Consider the following 14659-nt stretch of genomic DNA (forward strand, 5'->3'; position numbering starts at 1 on the left):
GAGTTCAAGGCCCTTACTTCCGCATTGGGGACGCACCTTCTATTTAACTTGACAACGCTGAGTCGTGTCTCGCCCTGGTACGCATGCGTGAAGAAAAGGAAACCCATACACGTCAGCACAGAGGTTGTGGACCTGAACATGTAGCCTGCGTTTCATCATCACATGCGCAGTGAAAATGATCTCTTATGAGAGTAAATGCTAATATGTATGGTGATTAAATATATCAGATAACAGATTATACAATCTATATATATATATATATATATATATATATAGATAGATAAAGCAGTTTATTAAGATTAAGATTAAGAATACCTTTATTCGTCCCACAATGGGGAAATTGCATTATTGTTCACAGACAGTGAATTGAAATAGATAACCAATGATAAAGCCTAATGTATGCAAATTTAGGGGGTTGACAAAAGAGTTAAAAAAATGGGATTGTTCTAATCCACTGACTAAAATCGTCATTATAGATACTTTGCATATCAACCATGTCATACATATATACTGTAGGCTGTATATCTTTATTATTCATTATAGACCAGGATAATGTGGTATATTTAATAGTTGTTAAGAAAGGTTAAATGTGTAAATCCGGGGTTAGACTGCAGCTGGATCCACCATGTGAGCAGAGATGTGCGCACTTTGCGCATGTGGCACAGCAGCATCTAGCCACTTTATTTATTTAATAAATTGTTCAATTTCAATTTCAAAACAGACTGTTGAATGGGTTTATGTTGACACATGTGATACATTTGTAAAATACAAAGCCATTGCAGTTCAAAACCACCAGTTGCATGCCTGCAGGCGTGTCCGTGCGCAGTGACGTTTCCAAAAAGCGGGCTGGACTCAGGGAGAACTCAGATGATGGGGATTATACAGCGGTGCGGCGGAGGTGGTTTTTGTAAAGCGCTGCTGGTCTGGCTGACAGCTCGATGAGCGCACTGTGGAAGTTTGGATGAGGAGCTGTGCGCAGCATGGGCACCGGGGATTACATCTGCGTAACGCTGCACGGCGGTGCACCCTGGGGATTCAACCTAACAGAGGGAGAGGGGGACACTTATAGGCCGTTCATTGTTTCCCAGGTATCCGTTTATTTATCTAGATTGCATTTCCTTTATATGAATTCGAGTCTTATCGTGTTGTTGTGATCTAAAAATGAAAGTTTTGACAAATGTTATTGCTGAGATGTGTAAATCTAATTATCTACAGTGTGTCAGGTATATTCATTATTCTGTTGAGAAATTCAGTAAAACATAGAAAATGTTCAAGTCTGTGGTGGGAGAGAATTTATTCAGAGAAGTGCGTCCCTGCATTTTTGTGTGCGTTGGCCATGTTTTTGTGAGAGATTCCTCAGCACCCTTATATGGTCAAGGCCAAGAGAGAGTGTGAAGCTGAGGGCAGAGCGATCTGTTATCACTCATAAAGACCTCAGCAATAGAGCAAAACTTTACTTAGACCCGTAACTCACCTGGAAAGTGTAAAGTCTGTGCGTAATGCTGATGCAAACTCATAAAAATATTAATCACACAGGATGAGCTCATGCAGATGTCCTTTTAGAACGACATTCAAATAAGTGATAGGAAGAAGGGTAGTCAAATGATTGCTAAAAGAACACTTTAGATACATTTGTTTAGCCTGATAATGACGAAATTAAGTGTTCAATAGGCTGTTTTCTTTTTTCAAGGCCTTCACTTGCATCAAGTTATTCTATATGTCAGTTTTGCATCCGTCCATCACAAGCTGTGCAAGACCTTTACATACATATCATTCTATTCTTTTAACTAGTGTCCATTCATTGTAACACAGCTTATTATCTGGACAGTATTGCACACAAACACCAGCTTTGTTTCCTGCACTGAAGTCTGTTTTGTAGCCTGCATATAAGCAGACATAATGGTTATAACAATTTTCCATCACAACAGAGTATCATATGGATACTTGTAGGTTTTATTGTTGGATTAGGGCTAAAATATGCATTGTGATTTATTAGATATTTTGCTGTGATCTACAGCACATGTGCACTAAGAGAGTTGAAGCCAGGTGCCTTGACTTTGAGGGGTTGCTTACACTCTATATATGGCATTGTAATGTTTGTGTCCACAGATCCCTCGTCAACTTGTCATCCAGGTCGCTGACATGTAAATGTTTCTCTTAAGCTGCATTCCAGTGACATCAAAGCTCCAACAGAAGAGAGCCTTAGAGACTCTGAAAGCATCAATATATCATTTTAATAACAGATCCACAACCTGTTTCTAATAGCCAAATCCATGGAGTTCATATGTGATTTTTGGGGATGATTACACTCATAAACCTTTATATTGAAAGAAATAGTCCCTTTCTAGTGATGGCTTATCAGAATAAAAGCCCAGCTGTTTGATTTCCATATGTACTCCACAGACATTGTGTCAAGCTATATAAGTTATATATTTTCTATTCTACTACTAATCATTGTGAACATACTGCATTCATGTGGAAGATGTATATTCCTCAGACATGAACATCTGGGAGGTTTACCTCATCTGGAAGGCATAACTCTACCTCTGAACTCTTCTTCTGGGGAGGACAGCGAGCTAAGTCAGTTAGTTAAAAGTGGAAAACACAAACATACCAATATCATGACCTGTACTCTTAAGCTTGAGGCTCTCCTGCATCTGATAAAATGTGTTACTTAAAAGCTTCTGTTGAATGTTGTGGAAAGTGTTTCCTGAGAGAAAGTGATTGTTCAGTGCACTGACAAGCAGAGCAGTGTACGGGCACCGGGTATATCCACTCCAAAAAGGTTCTTTCCATATAAGGGAGGTTGTATTTTTCTTCTTATTTGGAGTCTTGGCCTCAGTACAAAGTGGATGAGGTCACTATTTTTCAAGCTGCACAATACTGAGTTTTACTTGTTGTGTCTTACAGCACTCCCCTTGGAAAGTATATCCATCTGATCTTTGGTAAAGGTGACAAAGAGTTTCTGATGTCATATGTTTGATACTAAACAGATATTCCAAAAAAGAAAATAATGGATTAAATCCTCAAGACCTGAACAGCAGACATTTTGGCCTAATTACGAAGGTATGTCATGTTGGTATGTGGAATGTCAACATGCATCAGATCAGTTTTGGACACTAAATGACACAGCAAGTCTGAAAAGTTTCCAGGTTTCACTATTATGTAAACTCAACCCCGTCCCACTAAATTCATAGCTTGATTAATATCGCTCTTGACCAGGATTATCTTGCCTTTTAGAGAGAAAAGAGGGCCCTTGTTGCAGATACTCCAGCCGTAATGGTACACCATAGGAATCTTATTAAGCTGCCAAGCAATCAGCAAAATGCCACGGCCTCTCTCCCATTCAGCGCTGTTTTCCCGGAGTAAACAAAGTGCTCCACGACTCCTTCCACTCCTGCAGTTCTGGCATTGTGCTTCCAAGCTCTGATTCTGGGAGAGGGGGGGACCTCATGATGACTGCATTTGCTGTTTCACATAACTTTAACGAATCAAGACCAGTGTTCCAATAATGTTATGCTAGGATGAATCAATATTAATATTTGTTCTTGTATCATCATCATACTGTTCATCCTCTCTGCCTAAAATATGTCCAGTTGAATGCTGAATGGTTTATATGAGGTCTAATCTTAAACATGGAAATATGATGGAGTCTCATGCCTTCTGTGGCATGCAATGGATGGCTTGCTTCAAAAAGTGTGTACTATTACATGCAATATGCTTACAATTAGGACATATGTCATTACAACATATAAATTCACATTAACCACAGTCCATAATTCACTATTTGGCCAGGTGGTGCTACATTTGCTGTATGCATGGTGTCCGAATGCCTTGTAATCCCTGTGGTTTTAGATGCTCAGTTACAATGGATTAGAATGGTTAGAAAAGCAAGAATCACATGTATGCTTGTATCCTGCAAAATGTAATAGAACATCCTGACACTTTTAACACACCTCTGAACTAACTAGTGAACTACACATGCATAGCACACACAGTACTCACTCTTGATGATTGCTCTATATTGCCTCCAGTGGTCAAAGCCTCAATTGTGTGGTCGAGAACTCAAATGAAAGTCATTTTAGGCCTTTTAGTGGAAACCATTTTAAGTTAAAGAGGACACATTAAATGTAAATCTTCCCTCATGGTGTAAGTGTTACCTGTGGACCAGCTGGAAAATATTTGCTCTGAAATGTAAAAGTGTAATTGCTCAAAGCTGTGAAAGGGCAGGAACTGCCTCAAGGTCTGCCGACACATCATGCAGGCTTGATTTTCCTGTGATGTTCTGTTGTGTTTAAGCCTATTAAGTAGATGATTTGAAAATTGGCTGCCCAGGCATACAGAACCCCCATGATGCCAGCAGAAAATGTGATAACTGGGACAACATTTTTTGAAAGATCCTTGCTTGTCTTATTCTTCCCACGTACGACATATATACTAAGCTTCTCTTTACAACCAGCACATCACAAACACACTAAAAGGTACCTGCCTCCTTTGAACACTGCCTGATGTGTATCTTTAAGTTGCGAGGAGACAAATGTTTCCCCTCCTTTTTTGGAGCATGGATGGTTGCCGTGGTGTTCCAGACAAAACCATCCTCTGTGTATTGAGGTGTGAGTCCTAATGGACAGGCAAGCTGACTTTCATATAGGGCTTGTTTGCACACAGTTATATATATATATATATATATATATATATATATATATATATATATATATATATATATATATATAATTCTCATGACAGTGCTGTTTGCTTTTGTTGACTACAAAGAGATTAAAATTATGACAAATGGTGTATGAGCATCTTTAAAGGGAACACAAAATAGTTTTTAGACTTCTGCATCCTTGCTGTTGTCGGTTATCTTCCAAGCTGTGAGCATATATTGCCATCTAGTGACACAACTGCTGTACTGCATGTACTGTTTGCATCTTAGTATGTAAAGATTTTTTTATGGCACAGTGTGCCACAAAAAATTGTCATGAAGTTAAAGCATTATTTCATTTAATTTGATCACAGTCAGCTTAATATTATAATTATTTACACCATAAGTATTATCCTAAAATCTAAGGAATACTGTGCAGTTAAATAGTGGAATTGGTCCCATTTCATCAAATGTAGGGCATTATTCAATGGTAGGATAATGTGGTTACTTACTCATGTTTTATGTGTCAAAGATAAAACTGTATTGGTTAGTCTGTCATTAACAAGACTGTAAAGTCAGGAATTAATCTTTCAGGGGAATTAGACAGGACATGCATTAAGACACATGGCTCCATTATGGTGAACACTTTGAATTGTAGAGCCTACTGTCTACAATTCAGCAGCTTGTTTTGATAATCTTTGTGGATTGACAGGAGAGACACTGAGGAAATACATGACATAGTTTGGGGGTAAAAATCTGTGTATTTTGGAAAATATCTGAACATATTTTCTGAGAGCATATCATAATGGCCTGGTCCTGAAGAAACCATTCATCCCACTAGCTGTATAAGTGGCCTTTTGTGCAGAATTTACGGGGTATTCCTCCTTATTAAATCCTCTTATTAATGAACCATTTTATAGGCTTCAGGAACCAATTACAAGAAAATGAAACCATCAGTCATTAGTTTAACTGTGTAAAGAGGTGCCCTTTAAATGGCTGTGCTCAGAGCTGGCCCGCAGCTATAATATGCAGCAGCACAGTTAAAATTCAAGGTAGAAGCTACTTTTTTATTATTAAACGCCCTAACTAGAGTAGGTCTTTCATTTTAGTGACACTGTTTGTACACTGAAGTGTGAATTGAACAAATTGTTACTTGACTCCACAGTGGTTTCATAAATGTTGAGTTAATGTATGCACATATGATCATTTAAAGGACCAGAGTGTGGAAATAAAGTATTGAATATTGTGTTTTTAGTTAAGGGTGTAACTTGAATGTGGTGTTATAACAATAAGGTGCTACTGTTCTTCCACAGTCTGATATATAAAGGGGTAAAAAGTAATCAGCAGCATCACCACTAGATGCTGCTAAATACTCCATTCTGGCCCTTTAATATGTCTATGCTAATTAAAAGGAGATGGCAACTTAAACAAGTGTATATTTTGGAATGTAACATTTTGTAAGAATTTTTTTAGTTTTATTTTTTCAAACATTTAACATTTAACATTTCAAACATGATTTATTTTAGCTTCCTGTAAGTAGCTGCAGTGTTACAGTTGGGCTGTGTGTGAAGGTTAGAGGGCACTTCTAACACTTGGGACATCCGCACAGCACAGCTGCCTGAGGTCTTTATATGAGCTCCCCTCTTTGGGATCATTTGCTGTTTGGACATTAATAACTGATGCTGTTTGCTGTCTTCCACAGGTAGAGGAGGGGGGCCGTGCCTTTCTGGGGGGAGTGCAGGATGGTGATGAGGTGGTGTCAGTCAATGGGGAGCCATGTGCTGATCTGACACTTTTACGAGCGCTTGCTCTCATCGACACATCCATCGACTCTCTGCAGCTACTTGTCAAAAGGTAGATCTATGTGCAGTCATTAGCAGAGATTATAGGACTGTGTGGTAAAAAAAATACAACAACAACAACAACAACAAAATACAACAACACAATATAATTCTATCATGCCACATCCTTGGGATATCATATGAAGACAACTCAAGAGCCGTGCAGTGTTTGTATGACATGAGTTGTGCAGTGCTACTGGAAGTCTAAACTGATTGTTGCACCATCATATTAGCATTTAGATAGCATGTTGTTTTATGACCCGTGCCCTTTTGCATCTAGCTTGTTGAACCCTCTGTGTGGAGGTGCATCCATGTGTGTGTGTGTGTGTGTGTGTTCTTGTGAGCTAATGTGTGTCAGCCATGCTGACCTTTCGGCTAGCTTAGCCAAGGTGTTGCAGACTTGTGTGTCTGATTGGCATGCAGCTGTTCAGCCATTACTCAACTGGCACTGCCAGTCTGTTTATCAGGTTGACATGTCGTCAGATAATACTGCATGCTCCTTATTGTGAAATACACTTTGACCCTAGATCTATTTGTATCAGATATAATTTATCATATCATCAATTTTTCATAATATTGTCTGTGTGGCTTTATGCTGTACAGGCTTATTTGTGGTATTATTGTTTATGTTACTGCATGTAGAAGCTTATTTTATAGATTCAGAGAGCAGATGACCTCAGCTCGCAGTCATCAAGATATATAAAGATACATCACTCTCTCCCATTTGGGCAAATTGACTAGTCTTTAATGTCCAATTGACTTAAATTCAATAACTGCAGTCACTGATAATGACATTCTGTTTTGCTATTCCAATCTGACCTTGAACGTGGAAATTAGGCAAAGTGACGTTGACGCGTGATTGCTTTCCACTTAAGTGCCCTGACCTTTTTGATTAGCTCGCTGAATGAAGATTAAATCTACTCGACTGCTTTGACAACTTCAGCAGCTCAAGAAAGGCTTCAATTCGATGGCTACATTTCTCACTGATAAAAAAGTAGAAGGTTTGAGGGCAAAATTGGGACCCTTGAAGAATGTTTTTCCAAAAGTATTCGAAGATTTACCTGAATAAATGAAATTATTTTGCCACATCTCCTTTTCTTCTCTGACAGATACCACTCGATCACTCCTGAAGATGATGAATCAGAGAGTGGTGAGAGAGCCTCCTCTGGTGAACCTTTAGAGAGCACCACCCTACACATCATCTCCTCAAAGCACAAGTCCCAAATCCCAAAAGAACTATATATATCAGAGTCCCAGGATGAGGCCTATTATGTGGAGTTGGACAGTGATGTAGAGTTCCCCAAAGGACCCAGGCAGTTTTATACTTCCTCATCTGTTACTGGAAAAAGTCAGGAGAATGTTTTTAGGAAAAAAGATGAGGATGTACAGCGCTGCTTCTCTCCTGGGAACACAGTTGAGCTCCAGGTGTCCCTATCCCAGCAAACCTTGGATGATGTGGGTTGCGCCTCTCTGGGAAGCGCTCGTGGGATTGAGGGTAGTTTCTCAAACAGAGAGCTTGTTGATGCCATCCCTACCATCACCACATCACACTGTGTGCCGAGCTCCATCAGAGAGCCGCTCAGCCAGCACGGAGTGGTGGTCAGCTCCCCTTCGCTGCTAGGCCAGGTGGAGGTCATTCTGCAGCAGCCAACAGCATCAGCTGCAAGAGGAGGAGGAGGGAGGGGCATCCAGAGCGTGGGTGGCCCTAGGGTCATTGAAAGTGTTGGATCCCAAAGTGAAGAAGAAGAAGAGGGAGGAGGAGGAGTAGAGCAACACACGGGTGTTCCTGGGTCTTTTAGTGTTTCATTTGAAATTTCCTCAGAAGGGGGGAGCCCAGCAGAAGAGCAGGGCTCTGATTCTGAGGGGGATCGAAACAAACCCAGCAAGCATCGGGCAAGGCACGCAAGTAAGTACCTTTGAACCAATGAGTACTGTCCTGTTGTGTGTTCTTTCTTACTGCGTGTGGGTTGGTGTATTCTTTAAGGGGTAATCTGCAACACTAAATTGCATTTGTCAACATGTGTGCATTCCAAAGCCTGATGTCTAATGTGTGCACACCTCAAAATAGTATGCAGTTGGAGGAGGGTGTCATTCCTGTGAATAGAAGCAGATACGTCCGGATGTAACCTGAATTATGACAGAACCAAAATGATAGTATGGGAAGCACAGTATAGGTGGCGAGTAAAAAACTAATATATGAAATTTAAATACGGTAGGAGAAATGATAAAAGAGGCATTAGCTACGTCTTATAAAATGTCTTTAAACTAGGCATTAAAGAGTCATGATGATGAATATGGACACGAGGCGTTTCCTCTGAGCTGTGTAGAAGACATAAATAACACCAGCACGCTGATGATGCCTGCAGAAGTGGCCCTTTGACAGACACTAGCATGTGCTCCCCTAACCGTTACCTGATCCTTTCAAACTGGCTGCTTTAACTGAGCTAAAAAAGTGAGACCGCTGCTCACTCCCGCTGTCTTCTCTACCTTCAGGTTAGTCCTGCAGGGCTACAAAAAAGTAAGCCGGCTTGTTAATTTTGTTATGGCTTTGGATTATTGGATGGTTTGAATGTGGTTTTCCGTCATGTCATGTTTTGATCAAATTCTTTCGTTTATCACCATATGTGGAACAGTTTATCTAAGCGGTCACATTACAGATAAAGACTGGTGAAAGGCGCCTGGTGAATTTAATGTAGTGCATTCTCAGTGAACAAATGACAATATTAGACACGGATCAGAGGATTTTATTTGTGCTTTATGGGCTAATATTTCATGTTCAGCAGCATGAGCACAGTTGGAGCAATGCAATCACAAATGTATATAACAACAAGCTGATAAATGTTATGTGACTAGGAGTCTGTAGCCTAGTTCTAGTATGTTTGTTGCCTCCATGGATCATTACAATGGTCAACACTGGATATATTTTTAAACAGGCGGATGGCAATAGTGTAGTGTTGCAGGCTGAAATTGCTTTGTGGGTTACCTTTGTTTTGAAGCATAATTTTCTTGTTGCATGCTTTTTAGATGAGGGTTTAAAAAAGGTTAAGTTCATTTGGTAAAATATTTATTTATGTCCCTGCTTATTTAGAATGAGCATATGGTAAAAACTGCTTTCCACATGCATAATTTTATTTCATTTAATTAGTTATGTGAGATACAGTGTGCAAGGATTGCCTTGAAAATGTGCTGAAGATCAAAGAGCTGCAAAGTTCAAACAAAATCTTTACTAATTGAGGCCAAGGCATAATTCAGAAAATAAAGTTTACTTATAATTTCATTGCATGTTATTAACATAGTACTCCATTTTTAAACCATCTCTCTCTCTCTCTCTGTGTCTCACAGGGCTCAGGCGCAGCGAGAGTCTGTCCGAGAAACAGGTGAAGGAGGCGAAGTCCAAATGTAAACGCATTGCTCTCCTTCTAACGGCTGCTCCACCCAACCCCAATAACAAGGGGGTGTTGATGTTCAAGAAGCATCGTCAGAGGGCCAAGAAATACACACTGGTGAGCTACGGCACAGGAGAAGACGAACCAGAGTACTACAGTGACGAGGAGGGCGAGGAAAACGGAGACGACAGACAAGAAACCCACACTGTCGAATTTACTCTTCTGCCTCCTAATGATCCTGATATAGACAAGGGTTTACTTACGAATGCCCAAAGTAGTAAAGGTGTGCTAAGTGTTAACTTTGATAAGGGTCTCCTTGAAATTGAAAGGAACCTGAATAACCAAGCGGAGATGGAGTGTTTGCCAGAAACCAAAGGCAAGGGTGCCCTGATGTTTGCCCAGCGGCGTTTGAGGATGGATGAGATCACTGCTGAACACGAGGAGCTTCGGCGCCAGGGGATGCCCGTGGAAGGAGTGCAGGAGACTAATAAAAAGATAATGGAGCAATCCTACATGCAAGCCACCACAGAGGGCCATGCTTACATGGATGTAAATATGCACCATCAAACCCAGCAACAGCAGTACCAGCAATATCAAGAACAACAGTATTATGAGCAACAACAAAACTATCAACAGCAGCAACAATACCAACAATATCAGCAGCAGCAGCACCACCAGCAGCAGCAGCAGTATGAACAAAGGCAATATCAACAACAGCAAATGTACCAACAGGAATACCATCAAGAGCAACAGCAAATGCAGCACTATGCTACAAATATCAACGGCAATGTCCAACAAGAAACAAGTGAAATGCAGAGCTCTTTCAGTAACCGCACTGCAAAACCTTTCACAGTAGAAAACATGCCGACCGCCCCTTATTCTCATGCAATAAGTGGGACCAATCAAGATTCTGTAGGTCAAGGAGAGCAGATAGCTTCCCGTGATGAGCGCATTTCCACTCCTGCAATTAAGACAGGCTTCTTGCAGGATGCAAGGAGAAGGAATGCTGGCAAGCCTATGTTCACGTTTAAGGAAGCTCCAAAAGTATCGCCAAACCCAGCATTGCTGAACCTCCTCAACAAGAGTGATAAAAAGCAGGGTTTTGAGTCAGGACCAGAGGAAGACTACCTTAGCCTCGGAGCTGAGGCATGTAATTTTCTCCAGTCTCAGCGATTCAAAAACAAAATTCCTCCACCAGTTGCCCCAAAGCCTGTGATCAACCCTATCTCTCCTCCTTGGTCCACACAGATAGAAGTGACCAACCAGGACATGCCTCAGTGTGCTGAAAATAGTCTGTCCACACCTGCTGTTGCCCCCACCATGGAGTCTGCTCCTGCTCCAGAACTAGAGCCAACTCCAGCACCTGCCCCTGAGCCCTCTCCCCCTCCTGCCCCGCAGGAGGCTCCTGCCAGCACCGCTACAGTAGAACAGCCCATGTGGACCATCCCGGAGCCTGAATCTCAACATCAGCCTGTGCAAGTTACAGCTCAAGAGGCAAATGGTCATATGAATGCTACATTACAGCCTGAGCCTTCTCCTGTGACCTGGGGTTCACCACAGCCACAAGCTCAGACACAGGTATCATCAAATTCTTGGCATCCAGCTCAAGTACAACCGCAGGAACCCCTGCCAAGTCAGTCGCCACCACAGCCACCTTGGGTAACACGTCAACCTTCTCAGAACCAAGTACAGGTTCAACCACCTACAAACACTTGGAACTCTCAGCCCCAACAGCCCCCTCAGCCATCCTGGTCTCAGCCTCAAGAGCAAGCCCAACCCCAGACTCATGCTCAGCCGCCCTGGGTCCAATCTCGAGAGCCACCACAGTCTCAGCCACAGGTTCAGCCACCCTGGGCACACACTAATGAGCAGCCACACTTGCAACAAATCCAGCCATCTTGGAGTCAGGCTCCAGAACCAATTCAGCCACAACCCCAGAACCCATGGACACAACCATCACAAACTGACTCTCAACATCAACCACCATGGATGCAACAACCCCAGAAGGAATCCCAACCACAACCTCCCTGGGTTCAGCAGGCTCAGCCAGAATCTCAGCCTCAGCCACCATGGGTTCAGCAACCTCAGCATCAAGCTCTGCAGCAAACATGGCCACAAGTGCAGGCACCAGTTCAACCTCAACCTTCTTGGGTCTCAGCCCAGCCTCAACAACAACCTACACTTAATGCATGGCCCCCTTCACAAACTCAAGCCCAAGTTCAACCACCCTGGGTTCAGGCACAACCTCAAGCACAGCCTCAAGCCAATTTGAATCCGTGGGCACCAGTGCCTACCCAAGCTCAGTCCCAACCTTCATGGGGTCACCAGCCTCAAGAACATGGTCAGCCCCCCATGAATTCTTGGGCTCAGGAGCAAAATCAGGCCCAACATCAGCCACCTTGGGCACAACCAGTTCCACCCCAGCCAACACCACAGCCAAACTGGCAGCAATCCACTTCAAAGACTCCCCCACAACTTCAAATGAATACATGGCCTCCAGCTCAGACACAGCCTCAGACACCTATGAATGCCTGGGCACCACAGTCCCAGCAGACCCCTGCAAATGTTTCCACATCAATAGTGAACACTCGTCCCTCTCCAAAACCGTGGCTTCCACCACAAAATGCCCCAGAAAGCCGGACCCCTCCTCCTCCACCACAGAGGTTGCACTCTTTTAATATTGGTCAAAGAGCTTCGTCACCCATCAACCCAATGGCCACTGTCCTAAACCCATCACCCTCAGCTTCAGCTCTGGAGATGCCAGTTGTCAGAGGGAAAGGAGCAGATATGTTCGCCAAGAGGCAGTCTCGCATGGAGAAGTTTGTGGTCGACTCTGAGACTGTGGAAGCTAACAAGGCAAGCCGGTCTACATCGCCAGCAGCTTCCTTACCGAACGAATGGAAATACTCTCCTAATGTACGTGCTCCACCTCCAAGAGCCTACAATCCTATTCAATCCCCATTTTATCCCCCAGCAGCAACAAAGCAGCCCCCTCCAAGTAGCCCTTCAACCAAAGCAAAGAAAAAAGAGAAAGAGAAACAGAAACAGATGCCAGCCCCTAAACCACTCAATGTTATTGATGTCATGAAGCATCAGCCCTATCAGCTTAGTTCTTCACTTTTTATCTTTGGCCCAGAACCAGAGCCTCCAAAGCCAGCACCTCAGCCCTGTTCACCTATTAATCCACCTGTAGATAACCAACCAATTATGTATGAGCCAATGGCCCCAGTCCAACCAACTGGACCATATGGTGCCCCATACCCCCAGCAACCCTACGGGATGCCTATGCAGCCAATGATGCACGAAGAGCACTATCAGCAAACCCAAGCTAATTTGTACCCTCCTTCTAATCCTTATCAGCAGCCTCCTGGTGGTCTATACCAGCAAGCCTATAACCAGCAGTACCAACAGCCTCCCCCACCTGCTTATCATCCCCAAGCCCCTCAGTCACCAAACTCTCCCTACCAACAGGCCATGCAGGCTGCTTACCAGCCGGCCAACAGCCCTCCCTATTTGGCAACTCCTTCTGCACCTTACCAGCAACAGCTTCCCAGTAGCTATGTCACTCCTAGCTTCCCTGTAGCTGCTAGGCCTGAGTCTGCATCTGGCAGTGCCCCTGCAACTGCTCCTAAACCTAAGTTTATGGCTAAGAAGAGCTCAGCTCAGGTGTGGAAGCCTTCAGCAGGTGATAAAGAGTGATTCTCATAGAATCAGGATATGATTTGTGCCTGCTGGGGGGATTTGATGCTCTCGCAGTCCACTGAAAAGTGGGATAGTTTGAGCAATGATTCACCTTTGCCTATTTTGTTATAATCAAAGGACAGCACTTGCTGTTTTTTGAGAGATGATGCAAAAGGCATCACAAATGCTTTAATAACATCATCAGACATAAAGTAGCCAAAATGAGGTCTTTTGTAGAAAACTGTGTTGAAAAATATCTATAAATTCTAAGTAAGACTTGATGGCAGTATAAGAATGTAGGGAAGTGATGTAATGCTCTGTGTGGAATGAAAAAGAGGTGAGAGACAGTTAAAAAAAAGGAAAGTTGATTTTTGAAAAGAGGAAAAATACTAAACAACAAATGAGATTTAATAAAGCTAAAGGGTTAGTGTGAAGGGTGGGGTCTGTGAGGGTGTAATGATACCAAAGCTAAATTTGTGACATCAGGGATGTCAAGTGCAGAGATTATGTAACAACTCTGGAGTTTCAGGACATTTTCAGTCCAGAGATCACAGCAATCCTGTTCTGCTAACACTGGCTGGCCTCAACATAGATTAGAAAACATTTGTTTTTCTCTTCACTGCCTTTCCCTATGTGTCTTTTCCATAGTGCCTACTGAAATGGGTTAGTTTTATTTTAAGCTTTTTACCAGCTGTTGCATCATGTTAGGCACTATATTTAAACTGCCTCATGAGAGGGAGTTCTGAGGTCCAGAGAGTAGGCTTAAATTTCAACTCAGTGAGAGCTACTATATTTTCAGATCTTTATAGTAATTTATTTTCTTAAAGCAAATAATATAACCCTGGATCTTCTTTTTGTTTTATATACTGTAAATGAACAGATAATAAATAATATACAAAAGAAGAATTTATATATAAAAAAAAAGATTACCAGCCTGGTCATGCTCACACATATATTTTTGGTACAGGGCTGCTTTTGTTCTTTACTTTCTTCTTTTTTTCTTTGTGTGTTTCTCCTCATAGTGCACTTTCTGTATGATTCACTGCTGTGCCATTAAAATGTCTTCTATCCTTTGGTTGGTTTCCTTTCTTTTGTTCGTTGGGCAT

The 14659-nt window shown here is 42.2% G+C and overlaps 1 protein-coding gene across 3 annotated transcripts; it reads left to right on the forward strand.

Annotated features, from left to right (window-relative positions):
* The first annotated feature begins 931 nt into the window (after positions 1-931).
* On the forward strand, positions 932-13931 carry synpo2a (synaptopodin 2a). Of its 3 annotated transcripts, XM_028428875.1 has the most exons (4): positions 932-1088; positions 6348-6499; positions 7596-8392; positions 9829-13931. In XM_028428875.1, exons 1-4 carry the CDS (start codon positions 981-983, stop codon positions 13569-13571), a joined length of 4800 nt encoding a protein of 1599 aa, XP_028284676.1. In that variant the 5' UTR covers positions 932-980; the 3' UTR covers positions 13572-13931. The 3 variants fall into 3 exon arrangements, 1 of the variants encoding a protein (XP_028284676.1); XR_003672108.1 differs by lacking the exons at positions 932-1088; positions 6348-6499; positions 7596-8392 and adding an exon at positions 8641-9004 and having other exon boundaries at positions 9829-9967; XR_003672109.1 differs by lacking the exons at positions 932-1088; positions 6348-6499; positions 7596-8392 and adding an exon at positions 8641-8979 and having other exon boundaries at positions 9829-9966.
* Positions 13932-14659: the final 728 nt, after the last annotated feature.

Source organism: Parambassis ranga, chromosome 18 (assembly GCF_900634625.1).
Source record: "Parambassis ranga chromosome 18, fParRan2.1, whole genome shotgun sequence".
NCBI lineage: Eukaryota > Metazoa > Chordata > Actinopteri > Ambassidae > Parambassis > Parambassis ranga.

What these genes read in the sequence shown, in the direction of transcription:
- synpo2a (XM_028428875.1), top strand. Translation starts at nt 981, where the DNA reads ATGGGCACCGGGGATTACATCTGCGTAACGCTGCACGGCGGTGCACCC. An exon ending in CTGCAGCTACTTGTCAAAAG is followed by an intron (nt 6,500 to 7,595) that starts GTAGATCTATGT and finishes CTTCTCTGACAG; the next exon opens with ATACCACTCGATCACTCCTG. An exon ending in GCATCGGGCAAGGCACGCAA is followed by an intron (nt 8,393 to 9,828) that starts GTAAGTACCTTT and finishes TGTGTCTCACAG; the next exon opens with GGCTCAGGCGCAGCGAGAGT.